This window comes from Macrobrachium rosenbergii, chromosome 3, assembly GCF_040412425.1.
Source record: "Macrobrachium rosenbergii isolate ZJJX-2024 chromosome 3, ASM4041242v1, whole genome shotgun sequence".
In the NCBI taxonomy this organism is placed as follows: domain Eukaryota; kingdom Metazoa; phylum Arthropoda; class Malacostraca; order Decapoda; family Palaemonidae; genus Macrobrachium; species Macrobrachium rosenbergii.
This window is the reverse complement of record NC_089743.1, coordinates 70,097,985-70,123,374: the sequence shown is the minus strand read 5'-3', so window position 1 is coordinate 70,123,374 and position 25,390 is coordinate 70,097,985. Positions and strand designations below refer to the sequence as shown.

At 38.8% G+C, this 25,390-nt stretch overlaps 1 protein-coding gene across 2 annotated transcripts in view; it reads right to left on the bottom strand.

Annotated features, from left to right (window-relative positions):
* Nucleotides 1-1,078: 1,078 nt before the first annotated feature.
* The window catches only part of Nle (notchless), a 50,992-nt gene continuing 26,680 nt past the window's right edge, over nt 1,079-25,390 (bottom strand). For both annotated transcript variants that reach the window (XM_067081519.1, XM_067081508.1), the window contains 10 exons: nt 19,784-19,929; nt 19,271-19,377; nt 18,774-18,929; nt 18,543-18,650; nt 18,077-18,209; nt 17,711-17,848; nt 16,568-16,685; nt 16,382-16,485; nt 9,268-9,394; nt 1,079-1,122 (listed from right to left, as the gene is read on the bottom strand). In XM_067081519.1, the coding sequence (XP_066937620.1) occupies nt 1,110-1,122; nt 9,268-9,394; nt 16,382-16,485; nt 16,568-16,685; nt 17,711-17,848; nt 18,077-18,209; nt 18,543-18,650; nt 18,774-18,929; nt 19,271-19,377; nt 19,784-19,929 (1,150 nt within the window). In that variant the 3' untranslated portion in view covers nt 1,079-1,109. The remainder of the gene's footprint in view (nt 1,123-9,267; nt 9,395-16,381; nt 16,486-16,567; nt 16,686-17,710; nt 17,849-18,076; nt 18,210-18,542; nt 18,651-18,773; nt 18,930-19,270; nt 19,378-19,783; nt 19,930-25,390) is intronic.

Here is a 25,390-nt window from a genome sequence, read left to right as displayed (position 1 = left end):
CTTAATGAGACCCACAAAGGCAGACCCACACTGTACTATGTCATTGGCTTTCTACAGAAATGTCTCTTTCAAAGAAGTCTCTGTATGTACAGGGTGATCATCAGAGACAGTATTCTTAAAACATTATTGCCATGAGCTACACTGTGTATCAGTAGGTGGTATGGTTAGTCCTGACCTGGCAAGCGCTACAGCAGAAAACCAGGGGTCTTCTTGATCAGCGGCCACAATATAAAAAACCAGGTTTTGATGTAAGAAAAACCTATTTTTGGTGGCCGCTGTGAGTCCTCAAACCCACCCACTCTTCCTGACGAAAAGGCATGGGATTGGGTGTACAGTTATCCTGCATAGACCAAAGAGAGTAATGGCACCCTGATCTGTCCAGTTACGTGTCTTCAAGATGGCAGCCTATGTATATGTGTCATAGTCACTACTACTTCTCGTAGGCTGACATAGGAATGAACATAAGTAATCACTGTAGATAAGAGAAAAGAGCCCCTCTTATCTTTGAGTCCTATACTGCAAGTGTCAACAGCACTTATCCTGGGCCTAGACTGACTAAAAGAGAATTCTTTTATATTAACTGTTCTATCATGGAGTCTGAATGGACCCATGAGAGTAAATCCTTTGAGGACTCACAGCAGCCACCAAAAATAGGTTTTTCTTACATCAAAATCTGTTTTATAAGAATTTTGATATGAATATATCAGCATAGGAATGTGCAAATTTGATATTTGTTTAAAAAGAAATATGTAAAATATACAGATTTTCACTTTAGTTTGTCTGACCCAAATGATAATACATTATCAATTCTCCATTAGCAAATAAAGTGTGAGCTTAGCTGTTCTTCAAATAATAAAGGTCTAAAAATGGGAAAGTCACCCTCTGTCATTGAGGACTACAATTCATGTCCTTTCCTGTTGTCAACAATTTTACTTGACAGTATGTTAAACTCTACTGTTTTCACCTTTGCATATAAATTACAACTTTCTGCTCTTATGTGCCAGCCTCTTGAATATGTTTACATAAGACTGATGAACAGTCATCACACCACAAAAAGAGATGGATATGAAAAGCATGAAAAAATATGATATTTATTACCACTTGGTCCATCACTTCCTCCATCTGCAAAGATAAAAATACGACATCAGTGTCTTAGCAATAATGCTCTACCTATGCAGCTGAAATAAAAAGTTTTTAAGAACTCATTAGTTTTTCCTAATTGATGGCATGAAAGATCATAGATTTTCACAAACTTGCCATGTACAGATCAAATTCAGGTTTCATGGCCAGTAGTGCCTTCCTAAATTGAATACATATGACAATTTTATTAATTCTTGAATACATATGACAATTTTATTAATTCTATGTACCTTTCACCAAACTGTTCAAGATAGTTAACAGGCCCTGGAGCTCTTGTAAACATGATTCGCCCCCTTTTTGTAAAGGGGTATAAAAATACCATATTCAAAGTAATTTGTTTGTATTTTTCATAGTATACAAACCTACATTTTCATAGATTGAGTTACTTGCGCTTGGCGAGCTTTGGCTGTCACTGAATCATCATCTAAGGTAACATTGCTATCGAGTAGGCCTATAGTCACCTGTGACCTGAGCTGGTCTTACTCTCCCATTATGTGAACCAGCCTGTCTGCAGCAATGCTCTGCTCCACAGTTGGGGAGAGATTGAAACTAAGCAGGGTGGTATGAGGAGGGTAAAAAATAAAAATTACTCTAGAATTTGGTATTTGTTCTGACGCAAATACAAACCTACACTTTCACAGATGGAGTCTCACTTGGAGGCTGGAGGTTGTTCTCTTGTAGGGGAGTAATGGTGGGCGTGCCTCTGCGAAAGTTGAAGTTGCACCTAACCCCCATTCCGAGGGCCACACCCTCCACTCATCCAGAACTTGGGTGTAACACTAGAACATCATTTTCTATGTACTCCCCATTCCTGTCTGGCATTCCCAATGTCCTCCTGTCCCTTCCTGGTGGAGCCCCAAAGGTAGACACTCCTGATATCACCTAGTGGGCTTTGACCACTGGGTCCATGGTGAAGCTGTCTATGGACTTGTGTGCCAGGTCCTGAGGTAGAAGGAAGTGAAGGAGACGTCTTCTCCAGACCCCTGCCTTCAGGACTTGTAGGACTGAATGGCTCTTCTTGAAAGCTACTGACAATCTGATGCCCCTTAGCCATGAGTCCTTATTCTACCCCAATGATCACCTCTCAGCCAGAAGGGGATTGTGTTTCTTGAGATCTCTCTCTTCTCTCATCCCATGCTGATCAACAGTCTCCTGCAGTTGGGTCTGTGGGGGCCTGTTCACTAGAGGTGGGATCTCAGGGCTCTCACTGTGTGCAAGAGTATCTTGTCCTTGACATCCCCAAAAAAGTCCTTTCACAATGGGACTAAGAAGACTTTGTGCTACGCTACTGAAAGGTTCTGGGTCTTTGCTACAAAGTCCAGGATGAATCCAGAGACCAGAATGACCACCCCTGGGAGTGGGTGATGTCATGTAAGAGTGCATACAGTTCTCTGACACTCTTGGCTGTGGCAAAGGAATTCCATCTTGAGGGGCAGGTCTCTGTCTGAAGTCTTCTTCAGGGGTTCATAGAGGAGGGCATCTCAAACTGGTGAGGACTTTGGCCACATCCCACTCTAGGGCTCTCATCTCTTATGGGGATACTCCATAAGATAATAGGTGAATTCTATGCCCTGCAGCCAGAACACCATGCAAGGGCAGCTCTATAACCCTTGACTGCAGCAGCCTAGGTGCCTTTCTCCCATCGTAGGTAGACAAAGAAGTCTGCTACTTCCCTTACATAATGGCTGACAGTTCCTTGATCTCAACAGGTTAATACCCCTCGGCCAGAATACCTGTGCGAGGACTACTCTGTACCCCTTAAGTTAATGGCAGTCACTGAAGAAGGGCTTATCTAACCTCAGTAAGAGCAGGGAATCTGCCGCTTCCTTCACTGACGTCTTGAGGGGATCGTAATCCCTCCGACACCAATGAAAGTACTCTGTCCACTTCCGCATTATATTCAGTTGGATTCCCTTGGATTGTGCCCAGAAGGACACCAGCTGGAACACTCTCGTAAAGCGTCGGGAGCTGCCGCCCTGTCAAAGCAGAGAGCCTGGACTGGTATGTCACTCCCCTGGGGATGAGCCTTATGTCTTTCCTTGAGGCCATGTAAAAAGGGAGTGTGGAAGTAAACGTCCTGTAGATCCACTGAAACCATGAAGTCCCCCTCTCTAATGGATCACCACCACCACCAACAGGTCTGCCAGTGGCCAGCGTCCCCTATCCTTATTCCGGTCTGTGGGGTGCTCCTCCAGGAGGACATGCTGAGGAGATCTCTGGTTCCATTAGTTGTAACTCTGCCCTAAAACATGAAGATCAGGGAGGCCAGGGATGAAATGGGACGAGGGTCTGTCCTGCCTAATGTGAGATGAACAGTGGTCCCAGTCAGATCTGCTCCTCAAACGGGAGATGGTTTAACTACTAGCAGGGCTTTCACCACACTGAAGGGCAGTCAGTATCCCTGCCTCTGGACAGGCACTGTCCACTCCTCTGCTCCATAAAAACACACAGGAGGGTGTGGAGTCAACCCCTCTTGGGGCTCGGTCACCCAGCAGTGGGGTTAGAGCAAGGCCTCCCAGCTTCCAGCACGTCTTGCCACTCAGATCAATGTGATTCCACCCTCAGAGACAATGAGCATAGGCCCCCCTCTCTAGGCTTAAATCTAAGAAAGCAGCAACGCATTTCTTGACGTCCAGTCTTAGAAAGCAGAGGGCACCTGATGAAACCGATTCAACGCTTAAGGGTGGGGTGACTGCCCTACTTCTTGACCTCAGGAACCTCCCTCCTCAGCCCCTGGACTGGTGGATGTTTTCCATGGGCCCAGAGTTGGAGGGGGGGGGGATAGGCAAGGGGCCTCAACCACTTTGTAGGCTGAGGCTGCTCCTCCTCTATCCCTACTCATCAAAGTTGGGGGAGTGGGGACACCCTTAAGAAACTCATGGGCTGTCATATTGGATTCTTAAACTTTTCCAAAGGATGTCTAAACTTCTTTACATTGTTTCTACCCTTTCCATTTGCCTGTTACTGGTTCTTCCTCAGATGGTGACACGGGAAAAGATGATAGATGCAAGGGATGTCGCTGACAGAGGAAGCCTTGGAGAAGAGGTAATCATGGAAAGGAGGGGAAGGGCTTAATGTAGTTTCTTTGAAAATATATTGCCTTTCATATGTCTCCTCACACTTGGCCCACATGTCATTCCTTGAACATTCCCCACGCCCCTATTGGGGGAAATTTACTGCACAACCTAACCTTGTTGATACAGTGTCTGAAAACTGGTTTACTGTAGGTCTTGCCCTTACCAGAACAATGCCTAAACTCTGGTTTAATGCTCTCCTCCATCATAGCCATACACACAAAAGAAAGGGCGGGGGGGTGTCACACATACCTGGGCACTACACTGCACCTTGATAAAAACAAAGGACACCTAACATGTACTCAGAAACACTAAGGAACACAGAAGATATGCAAGGCTCTCATCCTTCAGAAAAGAACACGCTGGCCAACACTCAAAATGGCACACTAAAAGGAAAGAGGGGATCACCAACATACATGTGTACCACACTACTGCTCGTTATGAACAAAGACAATCACCAAGTGAGTAGCGCTCCTCACAATGAACAACAAACAAGGCACAAGAAACTACACACTACTCCTGGAGGACAGAAACACTTGGAGGCAACTACACGGGTAGATACGTTCCACAGAGAAATCTGTGAATGCACGAGTCTGCAAATCGTGAGAACGCGAATACGGGGGTTTACTGTATTCACTAGTTACTGACTGTATTTTCATATAATTTTCATGACTAAATGCACTTTTTGTGATAAAACTATTAAAATACTCAGGTACCCAGGTAGTGCTCGGTTACACGATAATTAAGCCTTTTAATTAATATGATTTGCGTTGGGTAGGCAATTAATACCGATCCAACAATATTTAGAAAATATTTTAAATCTCTTGTGGGCTTAGGCAACGCGACAATCAATCAGGCTAGGGCAAATTACAATAGAATAACTTCTTTCCCTCCATCTTTTTATCTCATCTCCTAGTTAAAAAAGTAAAACAGAATGATAAAAGTCTTGTTAGTAACGTTATACTCGTGTCCAGCAACAGAAATAAGTGATTTTCAGTGCCGATATCCACTTGTCAGCGCTGATACATACCTAACAGAGGCGTCGATAAGCCTCGAAAATCACTGATTTTCGTTTATCAATGATTTTCGCTTATCATCACACCATCAGAATGGAATCCCCGACAATAACCAGGGACTGCCGGTATCTGAGGTTCAGAAATAAAGGTTATGTTTCTTAGAATTCTCTTACTCAAAAGAATGACCAGGCATGGCAAATCTCCAGTCAGTTAATTTACTTACCTTCCACCAAGAGTGAGTCTATCCAAATGTTAAGACCAAGGGTTTGTTTTGTATATGAACAAATGACAAATTTATTAAATTAATTTAATTTGTATTTTTCATAACTAACAAACCTGAGGTCTTAACATTTAAGGTCCACCTCTAACCACCACTATGACAGCTTAACCTGGGTTGGAAGAATAACTGATGAAGTCACAGAGTACTGCTTGGGTGTGGGTGGTCCCACATGACTTGTGACTAAGGACAGATGCCACTAGTCCCTTGCATATACAATTTTATTGATTTTACCAGATTCCAGCTGACGCCAGAAGTTTATCTTAGGGCCATATCCAGAAATCATAGGACCGCATTTGTCACCACGTAAGGCAATCGCGTTGTTGGTCCCAGACGAAGGGCTGCTGTATCCAGAAATTGTATGGCCCCAAAATCCCCTAACCCCCTCATCGTGACTTTCTCACTGTTAAACAGGCTTATAAACATATGCGGTTACTGGGAATGAAATGCCTGGAATCGATGATTACAAGGCTGTATCAGTATCATAGACAATTTCTTTTATTACAGTGATATTAAATTAAATTGTCTTTTTATGCTTCTATTTTTAGAAAAGATACTGTATATCTGTAGTATATTTTGTATACTTGATATCTGCTGTCCTGATTTCTAAAAATGTAAACAAACAGTTAGGAACACGCCAAGCAACTTCAGAGAGGAATATGGAGCGTGCACCTCAATAGCGATTCAGCATTTAATGCTTCTTAATTTAATAAAGGAGCATGAGAATGTGATCACCGACCGATAAACAGCTCACGAGGGAATTTCACGCTTGCATCACCTTTAGCCTACCTGTGAGCTTCAGTGGCTGTACTGATTTCAACTTTCTTGGGCAATATAACACTAACACATTAAGATTTCTGATGTATACCAATTAAAAACGTAATTTGTATTGAAAAGGAAAACTCTAAACACGTCATGAAGCCTATTTTGAAGAAAAGAATTCCAACACATGTGCTGACTGGTTCTTTTTCTTGTGAAGAGCTCGAATTCATCCGTCGTCAGAGGCAAAGACTTCTTAAAAGCATTCTGTTCAAGAACTTTGTTGTGCTGTTATTTAGGTCTTTTTACCACAAATTGTTTCATATTTTCGACAGACATTGTAGATGAGTCACTCTGGCAAATGTATTTTGAAATGCATCTATATTTTTGACAGATTGTAAATGAGTCACTCTGGCAAATGTGTATTTGAAATGCAGAGTTGAAATTTACATTCTTTCATTTCTGCCATCGCATGGAAACGGCATGATGCCTCCTTCACTATCAGTTCCAAATTACACGATTTAATCACGAATGCCTCTGCGTATGTTCGTGGGGTTTCTAGATACGGCGAGACCATGACGATCGCATACAATGAACCGTTGTATGATTTCTGGATACAAGCATTAATGTTAAGACCTCAGTTGTTAGTTATGAAAAATACAAATTAATAAATGTCATTTTTGGAAAAGTGCTAGATTTTGGGACTAGGCTAAGCCTAGGCTTTGAATTCCCAACAAGGAAGTCAACAAAGTAGCATTTCCTTCCATGGAAGTTGACAAACTATTTATTTTTGTAAAGACAGTAAATACAAATACTGTTTTACTTATCTGAGAATCTTTTATTATTGTTATGTTGTTTCTATATTGGAAGAGTGCAAACTTTTGGGACTAGGCTTAACCTACCATAAGCTTTGGATTTCCTGACAACTAAAGTCAACATTTGTAGGATGGCATTTTACTTAAACTCTCCTTTTTCTTCCTCCAATCACGTACACTCTTCTGATATACCATATTTGTTAGCAGCTTGCACATTGTTGCTTGCAGTTTAAATTTAGGAGTAAACTTCCTGTATGTATTTGACAACATACTGAAGGGTATTGAGTAAAAATATTTTGAAAACTTTTGATCTAAGAAACAGTAACAGGGCAATAGAGTTAAAAGAATAGTGAAATTGGATAAAGAGAGATTAAAGCATAGAAATGAATGGTTATTATACTGTTCGCTAGTTTTAGTGGTTGAAGAGAAATTAAAGAATAGAAATGTATATGATGATTATACTGTTAGCTAGTTACAGTGGTTGCTTGGCAAGCTTTCGGTAGTTATGACAAAACGATTGTAAACAAAGAAGGTCGGAAGTTTTTTTCCTTTTGTTTTGAAATGAATATATACTGATTTTTTATTTATTTTATAGGCATATTCTAAGCTTTTAGCCTCTTAGTTAAACTCAATTTTTAGATGTGAGAATCTTAGACTAGGCTACAGTAGCACTGCTAACATAACCTAGGCTACCATCATGTTTTAATTCCAAATATATAGAATTATTGTCAGAATGAAAACTCAAACATTACATGGGGTATATGCTAACATCCTAACATATGCAGTAAAAAATGGGGGTCGAACATTACATGGAGTCGAATATTACACGAGTATATATGGTATTCACAGATTTTTCTGTAACAAAACTACAAAACATTAGGAAAATAGGTAGAGATTTGTGTTCATCCATCTCTTTTCTCATGTGAATATTAACTTAACTTAAAAATGACTACATACTTATATTGCTCTAGTCTTCACATGCTTGAATATTATTTTCCTTCAGCTACCATTGTTTTAGTATTTAAATTAATTTACTCTAAAGTTCCTGAATATTAAGACCCTTCCTTTCCATATCAGAAAGGAAATGCCTTTTCATTCTATCTGCCATGAACTTTCTAGTTTTTTGCCACTTCTCACTCCAAACACATCAGGATCACATACTTTTCATCAAACTATCACCTTGCATTCTTTCCATATGGGCACATGATCTCAAAACATTAATCCATCCTTTAATTGCTTTCACCTTCATACCACTTCTACTTGTGTCCACATTCATCTTAAATACTATCCAAACAATCTCTCAAAGACTGCCATTTCCCTTTCCTTTATATTGAACATCTACACTTCATTTACATAGAGCAGAGTTAATAACAATTTCCTATATTTAATCCCTAATACCTTTATGAACCAAATGCTTAAATTCTTCCACTATTCATTTCTACATTCATTGTTCCATCTTCCTGACATCCATTTACCCTCACAACCTTTATTCTTGCTCATATTTCCTCTCGACTTCCTCCTTTTTTAAACATTTTCCATCTCTCACTAGCTACTGCTGCATCATTTTCCAACACTCTCACTAGTTTCTGCAGTTTATCTTCACTATCCCTAACAAGTACTGTATCATCTACAAACATCAATTTTTCAACACACCCTTCACAACTATTTCCTTATCCCAAAACCTGCTATAAAGTTTAATTTCCCTTCCCCGACATCTTGCATCACTGTATCCATAAAGGCCCATTTTCATACCAAACCTGTCACTCCCGCCTACGTACTGTAATACATGCTTTTCTTAACTCAAACATTTTTAATTAATCTTACCACTTTATCTTCTTTACCTTATGTCTACCTTATGTCATCAACACTCTCCATGCTTCCTCTGTCAATTTCATTATAAGCCTTTTCTAGGTCCATGTATCTGCATACATCTTTTTCACTTTAATTTCAAACTTTTTATGTAACTGTTTCACAACAAACTTGATCACACATCCTGTCTTTGTTTTATCTAAACCCACACTTTTCCTATTAATGATTCACCAATTTGTCTTACTTTTTTTATTAAAATAAAATACCATCTCTACATGAGAAACAATACTTATTCCACTACTAATGTGCATGAAATCAGGTCTTAGTGTACAGAATTCTTAGTGAAAAAAGACATTAAAATACACTTTAGGCCTTACATTTTCAAGATTTTGTCTTTCCCACCGCTGACAACTCGTTGACCATCAGGAGACCAATCCACTGCATATACTTCATCTGCATGTCCAGGTAGATCAAGTTCCATCTTTTTGGTTAACAGGCTCCACACTAAAGAAATAACCATTGTCAATCTTTTGTTCAACAGCGCTACCGAGTTTGTACAAAACTCATGGGGTTAGTACAAAGGGTTTGGCATTAATAAAGGCTATTTTTTGTACATAAAAAATATATGGGCCATCTTTATTGTTATTGTTAATATGAATTTTTTTCACCACTAACTCTGCTTTTACAAGCCTGTTAATGTATCTGTTCAAGTTCCCAGACACTCCATTCCAAGTATGTAAAAAGGCAACAAAGAATTAATATTCAAACAACAGCAAAGCCAGCAAATGGTTGCTTGCTTTCCAGACAGACAGGGAATGACAACTACCACTTACTACCATCAAAGGCACTAACCAAACTGACACTTGCCCAGAGAGAAGGTTCTTTTTTGTGTGTACCAGGGGAGCTACTTAATGCAAGATTAGGCATGTTAAACTGACAGGGTTGAGCTAAACAAACTTGTTTTTATGTTATTACCATAATCTGAAAATTCTATTTATTGCACAGTACCATTTTTATTCATTACAGTACAGTACTTGAGTTTTTGTGCTGCTATGCTATTTTTCTCACAGTTTTAATACTTCATTTACCATAAACCTTTTAAAATACTTTTAAATAATCAAACATATTGTTAACTGTAGTTTGTACATGCCTTCATTTCTACAGTATTTTAAAACTATGGTACCATTTCATATTTTATTACAGGAATAGGGTTAAAGAATAAGAAAAGTTTAATTTACACAACATGATATAACAAATTTTGAATAACAATTTGTATTTTTCCCAGGTTTACCAACCAGGGCCTTTTATATTGGAGTATCTTTCAGCACAAGCTTTAAATCGGTCAAAACCTGGTAACAAGGTGTTTTTACCTTCAGCCACAGGGACTGAATGGGATGGCTGTAGGGAGCTTAAATATAAAAGGCTCTGGTTTGTATACATAGGAAAAACACAAATTGTTATTCAAAATTTGTTATTTTTTCCTACGGGAATACAAACCTTCACCTTTTGTAAAGGAAACTTACTCCTTAGATGGGAGGTCAGTCACTTCAACTGACGAGTTTAGAACCAACATGGAATTACCATGATCTCGCCTTCCTTGCAAGCAAGGGAGGTCATGACTCTTGGGCTCCTACTGTTCTGGCAAGATATTTGCCAGAATAGTAGGGCCCTAGGCTTAAGTGCCCCTTCTATAGTGAGAAAGGGTTACTCAAGTGAGGAATCATTCAGAGAACCATGACATCTCTGCAGGAGACTTCACGTTGTTAGGTAGTTTGGTAAAACCAAGAATTGGGTTCTGGACTACACCCTTTCTAGTACCCTCTACCTCGTTATAAGAGAGAGGATAGGAGACAATGCCCGAGGTGCAATCACCTAACCCTGACTGACTCCTGCCCAGTTACTGCTCTCCAAAGAGGGACTAAGGATGGAATGGAATCCTTTCACTCCACTTTCACCCTCCCAAGCTACACAAGGAATAGGTACTTCAGACAAAGTAACAATCTTGTCCAAAATGGACCTCAGATGACTACACAACTTAGGCAACCATCACAAGTCCCAAAGAAAAGTATTCAAGCCTTGTGAGCAACATCCTTCAGATAGAATAAGGAACAGGGTCTGATATATCAGACACCCACCCTCAATACCTGGAAGTCTGAAAAGTTCAACTAAACGTTGGGGGCTATCTAACGCCCTTGGCACTGAGATCCTTCCCATAGGAGGGGAACTAGCCTCTCAGATGAGGTGATGGTCCAACGAACCCATAAAAAGACAAAAGAGAGAGTTCCTACAAACTCTCTCCAGCACTAACCGATACCAATGAAAGATAAAAACACTCCAACTTTGGGTGTGGATATTCAATGGTACTGAGAAGTGCAGGATGGTCCAGTATCTCATCTGGATCTCCATCTTAGACTCAGAGTGAAGAAACAGGGAAACACTCAATCTCTTGTCAAAAGAGACAAGAAGCTGCCTTTCCTACTAAGAGTGATCCCCACCCTACTGAAAGGCCAAATGCAATACAGCAAGCCAGAAGACTTCCCAAATTTATGCCAAGGCCAAGAAAGAATAGCCTAAGTCTAAAGACTCTACCCAACAATGCTTAAAGGTCTAAGAACATAAGTCACTTGATACTGGAGCTTCACCAAAGAGAGGCCTAACCCAACCAGAAAAAGACTAAAGGCAAACCCTAGCCTTTATGTCAAATACTGAAAGGGACCTGACTAGGCTAAGGTAATAGGGAAAGCCTGTGATCTGCTGAGTATAAGCTCTAAGCAGAGAGATGCACCCTTCTACGTTAATAATCATAAAAGATGCTCCTCCCCTGATGCACATTTGCCAAAAACTTGAAAGGTACGCTATTAACTTCCTTGCTACCCAGTGAGAAAACCCATTCTCTCAAGAGATGCTGAAGAATTCCGGTGTATATTGCAGGAAGTGTACTGCTAAACATAAAAGACAAACAAGAGGCTGACAAGGAAAGAGGGCTGGATGGCTCTCACAGCACTTCCACCTGAGAAACAGCGGATCATGAAACCCTTCACTGGAGGTGAATGATGATTTCCAATGCCAGCCAAGAAGGAATCAAAAAAATTTTTTATACATAACAATGAGCATAATCATGTGTTCTACATGTGATAGAATTTAATTACATCACCACTCCAAAAACTGAAAATGAAAACAGAAATCCAAAGTTCTCTGCAATCCCAGACTCTACTCATCAAGTAAGGGAACTCAAATACTTGAAACTTCTTGGCATCCAGGAGAGTAGGGACCAAAATGCACCTGCACCAAGTATGCAATGCATATGTAGACATCTGTGGCAGCAGCAAAGTGTCCACTTGAACACCTGCACTGACAAATGTCACAACAGTACAGTAGTGTAACAACAGTACAGTATCCTCAACTGAAGACTCGCAACCATTCCGAAAATGTGGAATGTTAAACACACTGCAAACTCGGCAAAAGCAGTACAGTGCAGACGATGTGCACCCGAAAAACACTCACCTGAGACGAGAAGTTTCCGTCACCAAAGAAAAGCAAAAGCTTCCTTAACAATCGCTTCCAAAAAGTGGCAAGAAGTCCGAATCAGTACTTCAGTGTCCTATCAGGCTTAGAAACAAACGCGAAAGGTATGTAACTGCAATACAAGATACCTCATGGCTACAGAAGACCTACGACCTGCCAAGGCCGAAAAAGCTGTTTCTGCCCGAACAGGGACTGCACCATTACCTCCCTAAGCTCAATAACTCAAGAGGCCATATCTAAAGGGCACTCTCTGCTGCCAAGTGTAAGTATGCTTAGGTACTTTATTTGCTGTTTGGGACCGAGGTTGGACTGTACTTATTGATCACAAACCTTCGTCTATAAAGAAAAAGTGAGAAGTCCATCAAGATCTGAAGGAATCATGCTCTTAAAGGTGCTACAACTCCACAACTTCAGGGTACTGCGATAAGGCTGAATACCCTTGAATGAGCCCAAGCATAACTGAAGGCAAAAAGTTTGGAATATTCCTGGGAAAAGGCCATCACCAGTCCAAAACAGCATCCTGAACTGATAAACGATTCCATTTCAGGCACTTCCAACAGCTATGAAGAATGAGTATTTGATAGTAGTCTTCCTATCGTTTCCATGAAAGTAAGATGGAAACGGAATGGAACACCGTATGGAGTTAGGTCACAGGCCAAGCACTGGGACCTATGAGGTCATTCGGCGCTGGATGGGAATTAGGGCAGGGAGGTTTGAAAGGTGGAACAGGAGGAAAACCTCACACCTGCATTATGAAACAATTGTTAGGAGAGGGTGGATAGCATTATGGAAGAAAGATAATATGAATGGAGGTATAGTAAAAGAAATCAAAGGAGCTGCAGCTAGAGGCTGAGGGGACACAGCAAAGAACCTTTAATAATGCCTAGTGCACCTCGTGAAGTGCACTGATGGCACTACCACCTTAGGGGCAAAGTAAGCTGGGTACCTGAGCCAACCCTATCAAAATCACTTGCAAAAACAGGTTTTTAACACAAAGTCAATAAGGGAGACAGGTTGAACATCAGTTTTTAACCCCTGGTTAGGTTTCTTTACAGGGAACTCGACAGACCGGGGAAGCATTTTTTTATGACTTAGAATGGCGCTTTTGTCTAAAATCACTGCCCCTGTTAATAAGATCTAGACACTTGCAAAACTGGGAAAAGAAGCAGAATTTGCAAAACTACTCCTAAGAAAATGGTTCTGATCCCTGCACCCACCAATACATGGTGGCAGAGGGGAATAGCCAACCTCGGCTAACCCGCCACTCTCCTCCAAACCCGGCATGCCAGAGGGAGAAGGGAAAAGAGAGTACTGTAACTCTGTCACTCGAGAGGGAGAGAGAAGGATGGGGTTTTGTCTGCTCAACAATGAACAAACTGAAGTAAGAAGTGACTAATTAGCAAATCTTGATACGAGAAAAGGAGAGAAAGACAAACTCTCTCTCTTACAGAGAACCAAGTTTGCCCAGTGGAGTAGCACTCAGGAGTGCCAGGGAAGAGAACCCTGCCTAATTACCATCTTATACTAGACAAGATGCCTAACCCACCAATGAGAGATTACTCATCCAAAATCCAAGTTGTCAATCCGCAGTCAGGACAGCAAAGAGTAGCACATCTGTTCTCTACCGAAGCTGAAAGAAAAGTGAGTGTGATGGTCAGTGAGGGAGGGATACTACTCCAACCACCCACATCTCCACCTTTTAACCACCATGTTACCAAGTTTGATCAGTTTCCAGCTCACACTGAAAGATATACTCAAATATAAAAGGTGATGGTTTGTATTTACATAGGAATAACTTCTATTTCACTTATAACTGAGATAATAAAAGTAACAGTGGTCAATGAGATATATGAAAAAGTTATAGTTTGCAGCACAGACTATTAATTGTGAAAACAAGCTAGAGTTAGAGAAATAGTCTGTGATATACAGTAAACCCCCCGTATTCGCAGGGGATGCCTACCACAACCCCCGCAAATAGCTAAAATCCGTGAATACTTTGAACCCTTCTAAAAAAAGCTTAGAACTGCCTATTTTGATAGTTCAAACACAAAAAAAAAAATCCAAAAATGCTTATACATGTATTATCCTACTTACGGTGGGGTTCGGTTCCAGAAAAAACATTGTTTGTTGGAAAAAACATATCTCGAATATAGCCTAGCCTACACTAGTAATTACTATCAGCTAATTCTGGAGGTTCATGCAGTGACTTACGATAATTCAATACAAAGAGAAATTGAATAACAAACAAGAATTAGCTTAGCTTACACTATGTTATATCATATACATATAAGGTAACCTAGCCTACATTATACTGTATTCTATATTCACATAATATCGTATTATACAAACATCAACATAACGAATATGCATCTTTTCCATGGATCTTTTAAAATGTTATGCTTTAATTCACTGTATCCAATAATACTACATATGTTATATTGCTTTAGTATTATAAATTGCGATCAATGTTTTGGTTTGGAAATAGATTACGCAGTAAGTTTATTTTGCCGTTTTTAACTCAGCTCAGAGCGTTTTTCTTAATTCTAGTTGGCGTAAATGAATCTCTAGATACTTTATTTATTTGGGGCAAGGTTATTTTTCGTTATACAAAATGTTTTTAAGTCGAAATACAACTTAAATATGTCTTGTTGTCAAATAAACTTAGCTGTTTTTTTCCGTTAATAAATGACGTTGGCCATTTGGGGTCACGTTTGTTTTGTGTAAAAAGAAATATAGATTCTGCCCACTATTTTTACTTGATTTCATCATAATACTGTATGAGCTTTATGTATTTATTGTTTATCGGCGTAAAAATAGCCGTAATATGCGTTCTTTCATGCCCAGTATTTTTATTAAAATACTCTCTCAAATTTTAATTACGTTCGAGTTCATCCATTGCGATGCATGATAATTTTATAGTCACAAGCTTGAACATTCTTTTTCTCAGCTTCAGCTACAACTTGCAACATAAATTTAGCAGTATATTTCCTTGGCGATATTTTATCCATACCAAATAATGTATAGTGTAAAAATATATCAGTCCTATTCTTTAACTTCATTTTTGTACTATAACTATGGTAATTGTTTATTACCGTAATGATGGTTGGGGTAAATACAAGCAAAATGGCTGTTGTTATCCAATATGGTTATAAGCAAAAACAACGGTTTCTCGTTTAGTTTGTTTATGGCTTAATACACATTTATAAGAGTATAAGCGTTACTAGCAATACTTTTATCATTCTTTTTACCTTTATTAACTAGAAGATGGGATAAAGAGATGAGGAAAGAAGGTGGTCTATTGTAATTTGGCATCTCTAGCTGCCTGATTGTACGCTGCTGCCTGCATCCGCGGGAAATTTAAAATATTTTCTAAATATTGTTGTATTGGTATTAATTGCTTACCCCATCCAATTATCATAAGGTGAATTATTGTAACTTGATCACTACCTGGGTACCTGAGTATTTTAATAGTTTTATCACAAAAAGTGCATTTAGTCATGAAAATGAGATGAAAATAGTGTAATTAGTGAATATTTCTCAGTGAAAAATACCACAAATGGGCGAATTTTTAGTTAATAATCTGTATATATGTTCCATAGAGAAATCCGCGAATAGGCGGGTCAGCGAATCATGAGACCGCGAATACGGGGGCTTTACTGTAGTCTGAGCTGATGGAGCTGTCTTATTATCTTGCACTTTATTTGGAGTCATATAAATGGCAGACATAACTCCCAAACATTTCCTTTTTCAAGAATGTTTTTTATTTTCTTATTTTACACAGATTTTTTAAAATTTAATGTCATAACTAACAAAACCAGGTTAAATGTTGTAAAATCTAATAATTATGGGCAACTGTACCTCTGACAATTATTGACATAAACAATACAGTAAAAGAACCTGAGGACTGAAGCAAGGGTAAAGCAAGAATCCATAAAAGTTCATTAAAGATGGCAAAATATGACAAACCTTTCAATGTTGAATCTTTGCTGCCACTGACAAGATATCGAGAATCAGCCGACCAAGCTATCTGATAAACACCACTGACATGTCCTCGCAAAGTAGCAATGAATCTGAAAATACATTTTCTTTTGTAACAGAGGCTCAAATCATTTTCCATAAGCACAGAAGTCATTAAGTATCTGTAATACGTACTTTCCATTAAGGCCATTCCATAGTCTTATACTTTTATCAAATGACGCCGATGCAATAATTCTTGTGTCTGGAGAAAACTTTACATCATTCACAAGTTGTTGATGTCCAGTCATCCTTTCTGTAACGACAAGAGAAAGTTGTTAGCTGGTGTTCTTATCAGACTGAGAATTCTTTGTTTGTTTGTAAGGTTTACTGTCCACAATTTTGACCTGAACATGAAATCAATAGTTTCTATTTACCTGCATCTACTTATTGGGCAAAACCTGTCTTCATAGCAAGCAAACAATACCTGAGATAAAGGTCTTCCAGAAAAACTACTGAATGAAACGATGGCATTACACAAGGGCAGGCAATTCTGCTTTTCTTAAATTATTTGCTATAAAGTAGTTAACCTAACCACAAACACATTTTGAGCCTCACTTGGCTTGCCAAAAAATCTATTATTTATCAATACACAAGACCTGAAAATTGGAGCATGGTGTAAACTGTGATAACTGAAGCCTAGAAATATTTGAATCAAGGCTCCTTACTGGTTAAAGCATCAGTGATGAGAAAGCTGCAGGTGTTCTTATTTTAACCTTTTCTATATTTATTCTTGGAACTGACTGCAGTACAAGCAGTCAGTTTAAATCAGGAATAATTTACAAAGCTAAAAAAATACAAATTTGCTTGGAAATTTTACCACCATTAAAGTAGAGTATATGAAAGCTGATTATATTATAAAGTTTCATAAAAAGGATGAGCAACATTTGAAATAAATGCAGCTGCAGAGGGGTTTTCAATAAGCAGAGTTACATGGGTTGTCTCATAATGCAATGTTACCAAATGTATGGATTTGTACTGTAAATATTTTCATTATTTCAGGGATAATTATTATCTATGTTTAATCAATATTTGCAAATAATTTGGGTCTGGCTTTATCTCAGGAGAAAAAACAAACAAATTTGACATTAAGGGTTCTAAAGGCAGACTGGCAGTAGACCTTACATGTGCATTTATATCATGAGTTTTGAAGGGATCTCAGACAAAATGACAACCGCTATATAACTTGTTAGATCATCAAGCCTAAGTGATCAATAATTACATCTAATAATTATAAAATACAGACTACATATTAAGGTTTGACATAAAAAAATTTCTTACCAATGGGCTTCTTTTCTTTAGATGGCTCCCACAAAAATAATGTGAAATCATCAGACCCTGACACCAATCTTTCAACACCTCCAGCACACTTTAATGCTGTCTGATAACGGTTTTCTGCACATGCTAATCTTTCTTCATCTAAAAATATACAAGATAAAAGTAACATATTAAAATATATAATTTTAAGGTGACAAACTTAAATATCAGCAAACAACTGATGAATGATAATGTTTGTTCTTCCCTTTGATAATAGTCATATTACATCAACTTTACAGTTGTTTTCATCATTTACTGAACTCCGTCCAGTACCCTGTGCAAGAGAAAAGTTCTGCCTCTCTTGGTGTAAAACTAGACAAAGTTTCTTACCTGGAAGAAATTCTGGTCTCGGTTTCATTAAAGCTTGAGGCTCAAATGCACCAGTGCGTAAAACATAGTCAGTATTCAAGGCTAAAGTATTAACCCAATGTCCATGGCCCTGCAAAGTTCGGCACATAACGCCCTGCAGAAATATTATTCAACTTGTCAGTATTTCTAACACTGCTAACACCTTTTATGCAAAGAAAAGTTGAACATTTTTGTGCATAAACTTTTCATGCATTTAAGCACTGATTTATTATTGCAGTGTTTACAAGACCTCAGAGATAAAAATTTTCCACTTTTACTGTGATCTTTCCATGCATTAAAAAATTTTTTCTTTTGAGTCTTAGGCATATAAAAGACAAGCATTTCATTCACATATCCCCCCTTAAATTGTAAATATAGTGAAATATTTAACAGAAAGGTACGTCAGTAATCCCAATTCTTTCTTATAAACTTCATCAAAAACACTTACATCAGATCCTCTCCAAACTTTAATAGTTCTATCCTGTGAAGCAGAGAATATTAATCCTTCACCTCCCCACCTCAAAGCTGTTACACTTTTGACATGATTGGAAAGCACCTGAAAATAAAAATGAAAAAAAGTGAGTGTATGAAGGCACACATAAAATAGTATGTTACGTAATATTTTTTAAAATGTTCATAAAAACCTGTGATAGGTATAACAGTAGAAATGTATTATTACTCTTTCACATGAACCATGTCTTATGTTCCATATTCTAATATCTCCATCCTTCCCTGCTGAAGCTACTCTTGAACACTGAGGATGGTCAGATAAATGAAGGGGTTCCCAGCACAAAGCTGTAATCCACTGTTTGTGCCCTGAGAATGTCCGCACTGCCTGCAAATGAGATTTACATCAGTTTAATTCTTACGAAAGAACAACAATATAAATTCATTATAGTTTTAATCCCTTTCAGTAACAATCCCAGAGCTGTAAGCAAAAGGAAAAACACAGACAAAAGTGCTGCAAATTATTCTTACCAAATGTTTAATGAAACTGACAGTACTGTAATTAATTACAGCATGCTTGAGTGGATTTTATTTACAAAGATTACACCGTGGTTTACTGGATTTAAAGGACATTCTGATAAAAGTATATATATCATTAACTGGTTATTACTCAATGACAACAGCAATAATCTAGGTATGCCTTCAATTCAATGATTTTCAAAACAATACCTTTCCAGTTCTTGGGTCCCAAACAATAACTTGACCTGTTTTACAACCTGATGCTAAATGCAACCCATCAGGAGACCAGGATGTGACTAATACCCAATGACGATGTGCTGAAAATATAGATATTCACACGATGAAGACAACTTAACTGAAATGCAGTCCAAGATCTTATAATTTTATTTTACTTCCACTGAAAAAAATCTTATTTTCTAGTGAGTATTATGCTCAAAATTTCTTATGGTAACACTGTGACAATGTTCATTGCTTGAAAAAAAAAATTATATAATTTGAAAACAGTCACTCTGCATGCTATTAGAAGTAATTATGGCTTGCAATATGAATGACCTGAGAGCAATCTAATTAAATAATAACTGTTGGCAATGACAACACCCTCAAGTGCAAAATAATGATTGTTATGATAAATTCAATTCTTTAGGTACTTACCCTCCATCATTTGCTTTGTCTTTGACTGCTTGAACTGCTATTGAAAGGACTTGATAAAAAAACCTTCTTTACCTTTCCCAACAAAATGCGGAGTTTCTGTATTAATATCCCAAAATCGTACTGTGGTGTCTCCTGAACCAGATGCCATGTGCTGCCCATCAGGACTGAATGATGCACACAAAATTGCTTCAGCATGTCCAGGAAGGGATGATGTGCATCTGGATGTCAAATGCAATACACAATTCATTACCTTCATATTGCTTTGAAAAGTCAAAGCACTCTTAGTCATTGGATAAAGTTCATTAATTAAGAAAATAAATGGCCCATTTTAGATAGTAATTCAAACGAACTTCAACTTTTATCAATTATTTACTTCATTAGACTACCATTACAATTTTGTGTAGTTTAAGTCTAAGTCTCCTAATGTGACGGCCTCCTCTGGATAATCTAAATCTAGTTTTACTGCCATAATACTTCACTGATATTAAAACAACCCGTTATAGATGCAATACTTACAGTGCACCTAATTTTTGCTGCATCAGTAAGACCCCCTTCTGCAATATCATTTTACTTTTACTTATCATCCATTCACTGGCTTTTTCCAACTTTGATTATAAGAGACCTTTTAGCTGATGATGGTCTAGTTAATGCACAGAACTGGGGGGGGGGGAAACTGGACCTCAAGGCTCCAATCTGCAATACCCATGGACCTCTGTCCTAGCGAGGAAAAACTTTACTCCTAAACCCTATTCCTAGAACCAACACAATTCACAATGGTCATAAGGATATATTAATATAAGACTATGCTTCTAACAATAAATGAGACCTCAGAAAATAACTACAACTGCTAATACTAGATAAAGTTAATGTAATAACACTGTAATGAAACAAGACTGTAATAAATGTAATGTCAAATGAATAAAAATAATTACATCCCTACACAAAAACAGTGAACTCAGTTAAACTGATTAATTTCATAAAGCAAAAAAGGAGAACAATACCATATCATACAAATACTCAATGAAGAAAGATTTTACACCAAAACCTGTAATCACAACTACCAAATACAATGGGCAACCTAAAACTTTGAATCTTGGTAATGTGTCTAGATGTAATGTTTGTTTTCATGAAGACCAACAAAATTTTGTCTCTGCTGGTTGGCTGAGTCCCAAATTCCAAAACAGGCCTCTTATTCCCATTAACATCTATCCAAGATTACAGGCAATCATTCAGCAAGAAGCTGTAGAGGCTTAAGTTTCAACTCATTAATGCACACACTGGTAAATAACTAAAATATGCCTAAGGCATGCAATGCTAAAATCACCCAGTACTGGTAATTATCCAGAATGAATCAGGGTTGCTTGAAATAAAGTGTCTGTTGGCTACAAAAATTTTTACAATGACAAGCCTGTTATTGTGAGACTCTAAAACCAGCTGTAACATACTAAGTTGGAAATCATCAAGGTTTGTAACCTCTGAAACCTGATCCAGCCTAACATAAATTCAACAACCATGGAAAATAAATTTGGAAAACAGCAGAAATTAATGTTACAGCACATTAACTTTTCCATTAGCTGTTAATAATTTCCTGGCATTCTCACTAATCCACTGAGATGGAAAACAATGAAGTACAATTTTATATCTTAAGTACATAATAGATGTATAACTAAGTTACAATGAACAAATGTTTTGCAGATTTAATCCATAAAATTCAACCATCAGAATAATTCTCTAGATTCTGCAAAATCAGCCAGGTATGTCAAAAATGCATCTCTAGAGAACAGAAATTAACTGCAAATACATCAAGAGTGGAAGGTACAAATAGCCAAAAGAAGCCATACAATAGTTGCATGAGGTGTGAAATCAGGGAAGGTATATTGACTGAGACAAGCTGGTGGAATGAAGATGTGCAAAGAACATTTCCCGAAGAGAAGAACTTTCCAGTTCTAAAAAGTGAAAGCAGGGACAAGAGGTTCATATAAACTAAAAAAAATTACAAATTTTGAAAGTAATTTGTATTTTTCCCAACATACAAACCTGAGGTCTTTACACAGGAATTACCTTCAGTGCAAGCTGGAGCAGACTACCAGTGAGAGGGGCGAGGGGTACAATCACCACCTCCCTCCCCAGAGTTGCGTAAACACTCACCTTATAACCCAGGAAACAGAATAAGGGGTGGCTAGAGGTGAGCAATGTATGTAAAGACCTCAGGTTTTAATGTTTGGAAAAATACAATTACTTTCAAAATTTGTCATTTACTCCTATACGAACACAAACCCTTGGTCTTTAAATAGGAAGACTTACTGATTGGTGGGAGGATCTGAGTAAGCTTCATAACTGACTGGAGGTTTGCCTCACACCTAGGGCTTTTTCCCAGTTGTGTAATGTCGAGCAAAGGAAGTAGTCCCATGCCTCTGATCAGGGAACAATTGTGTGCTTGACTGTCAGACTTCTGGGCTTTTCAAAGTACAGGCAGTCCCCGGTTATCAGAGGGCTCGGTTATCTGTGATCCGGTTTTACGGCACTTGTCTAGCAATGACAATCAGCAATTTTCGGCGCCAAAAATCGCCAATTTCTGCTTATTGGCACGACAACTGGGTATTAGCACCGATACGCACCTAACGGAGGTGTTGATCTCCGGTTATCGGTGCCTATAATCGTCGATAATCACAGATTTTCGGTTATCAGTGATTTTCGCTTATCGTCATGCTGTCGGAACAAAACCCCCACCAAAAACCAGGGACTGCCTGTAATGGGTTTGGAAACAACAATACTTCAAAAAAGGTTTGGAGGAACACTATGTCAATGGCAATAAAGCTAAGATAAGGAACGAGTCAGTTTTATAGCCAATCCCTCTCTCCCTTTGCTAAAGAGAGGGCAGGACTTGCTTCTATTAGATCATAACAATAGAAAAAATACAAAGGCTGACTACTCACCTGCATCTGTGTCCACCCAGCAGATGACAGCTTAATAACCTATCCTCAGCCTGCTGGAAGAGGACAGGTACGAGAAAGGGAAAGGAGGGGGGGCCAGTCTCACACACTCGCTCTCACTTCTACGACTGTGCATCTTAGACCATATGCTTCCTGTCCCGTAGGGGAACTGGATGAGCTACACAACTTGTTAAGCAGCCACCACACAACCCAATGAAAAGGTGTCCAAAGACCTATGGGCAATGTCCCTCAGGTAAAAGGAGGCGAACGTTGTCAGATGCGACCACACTCCTGCTCTCAGTACCTGATTCACCAACTGGTTCTTCTTGAATGCGAGGGACAGAGCAAGGCCCCTGACCTCGTGAGCTCTGGGCCAGAATGTACCAGAATCCTCTTCGTTTGATGTTGAGTATAGCCGCTTGATAGTCTCACGAATCCATAAAGAGATCATGTTCTTGGACACTATTCTTGGTCTTGCGAGTGCTAACAAAAAGTCGTCGACACCCAGGCCTGAGCTGTCGAGTCCTTTTCAGGTAGCACCGCATCACTCTAACTGGACAAAGTAGCATCTCATCTGGTTCATTACCTACAAAGTCCTCCAGGGAGGGGATCGAGGACTCGAATCTAATGTCAGGGACTCACGGATTCTGAGTTTTTGCTATGAATTCTGGGACAAATTCGAACGAAACAGGTCCCAATTCCCTTAAGTGTTTAACATTATAAGAAAAACCATGGAGTTCGCCAACTCTCTTTGCCGATGCCAAGGCAAGCAGAAATACAGTCTTGAGGGTCAGACCCCTGTCTGATGACTCTCTTAGGGGCTCATAAGGTGCACAAGTCAGGCTTCAAAGGACAAGAGTAACATCCCACTCATGGGGCCTGAGTTCCCTGGGAGGGCAAAACTTTTCGAAGCTTCTCATCAGCATGGAGATGTCCCATGAGGAAGAGAGATCTATATCCTTTAGATGCAGGACTAGGCCCAAAGCGACTCTGTAGGCCTTAATGGCTGTGACAGAGAGATGTTTCTCTTGGCAAGGGAAGACGAGAAAGTCCGCTACCTGCTATATAATAGCTCTAACAGAAGATAAACCCCTTCCATGACATCAACCAAAGAAGATGGCCCATTTCCTTTGGTAGACGTCCGCAGAGGTTTTCCGAAGATATCCAGACATCTCTGATGCTGTTCAGTGAGAAAAGCCTCTTGCTTGCAGGAGATGCTGGATAGTCTCCAACTGTGAAGGGATAGGGAGTCTAAAGGACTGGCATAGCCTCCCCAGGTGGGGTTGGCAAAGAAGGTTGCACCAGGGAGGAATTTCTCTCAGTGCCTCAGATATCAGAGCCAGCAGGTCAGGGTACCACTCGGCATGTGGCCATTTGGGAGCCACCAGGGTCATTCTGAGGTTTGTGGTAATCATTACCCTGTTGGTCACCTGACGAATAAGACAGAACGGAGGAAAAGCGTAAGTGTCGAGATTGTCCCAAGTGTTCTGAATGGCATCCTCCGCTGAGCCCAAGGGTCCAGCACGACGGAGCAGAGCTCTGGCAACTTCCTGTTGTGCCGAGTTGCGAAAAGGTCTATCACTGGGTGTCAAAGGCTGAACAATTTCTCCACAATGTCTGGGTGTAGGGACCAGTCTGTCCCTATCACTTGACCCTGACAGCTGAGTTTGTCTGCCACTACAGTAAACCCCCAAGATTCGTAGTCTCACAATTCACGAAATTTTCTGTGGAATCTATCTATCAATTATTCACTGGAAAACTCACCCACTCGTGGATTTTTTCGTAGAGCAATATTCTGTATTTCCATATTATTTTCGTGACTAAATACTGTACTGTACCTACATATACATTTTATGATAAAGTAATGATTTACAGTACTAATTTTCAAATATTAATATTAAGTTTAATAAGATTAAATACTGTAATAACATTAAATAATAGAAATAATAATTCTCTGTCTCTTTCTCCTTCCTTTCTCAGTTTGTTTTCTCTCTCTCTCTCTCTCTCTCTCTCTCTCTCTCTCTCTCTCTCTTACTGAGATGAGAGAATTTCTATGTATATGTAATATTAATGTTTATATGTTTTGTATGGTAAATAAATGATTTACTAATTTTCACATATTAATATTAATATGTCAAACACAGCAAAATATTAATTCATTAAAGAAAATATAATGAATTAGTAAGATTTTAATTCAGTATAAATTCTTTCCCTCACCTTTTTCCGAAAGCTTTGGAGGCGAGGAGGGACTGTAACATGTCAAATATCTTGACATACTGACGGCAACGGTAGATGATGTTACCAATCGGTGGTCAATTAAATGTTGCCACTTGGTGGTCAAATACCCTATGAAGGATACTGAAAAATTCTCTCTCTCTCTCTCTCACTGAGATAGGTTTTTATGCATATGTAATACTGTATATGTTTAATTGTTTTGTATACTGTACTGTAGTTTATATATAGATAAATATGACATTACTTTGTAGTTGATTTTTTCCATATTTTCCATGCTATAATTACAACTGTTTGCATTTGTATAGTAAATTATTAAGAAATTTAGACAAATACATATTCTCAGTCTTTTTCTTGGATTCTTCAGAGCGAGGGGCTGTGCAAGTTTGTGTCAATTAACTTGACATATTGACATACACCAAGAAGGGGTGGTGATGTTGCCCACAGATGGTCAAGGATATAAAAACTCTCTCTCTCTCTCTCTGGCTGGAAGGGTTAGAAGTATGTACATATA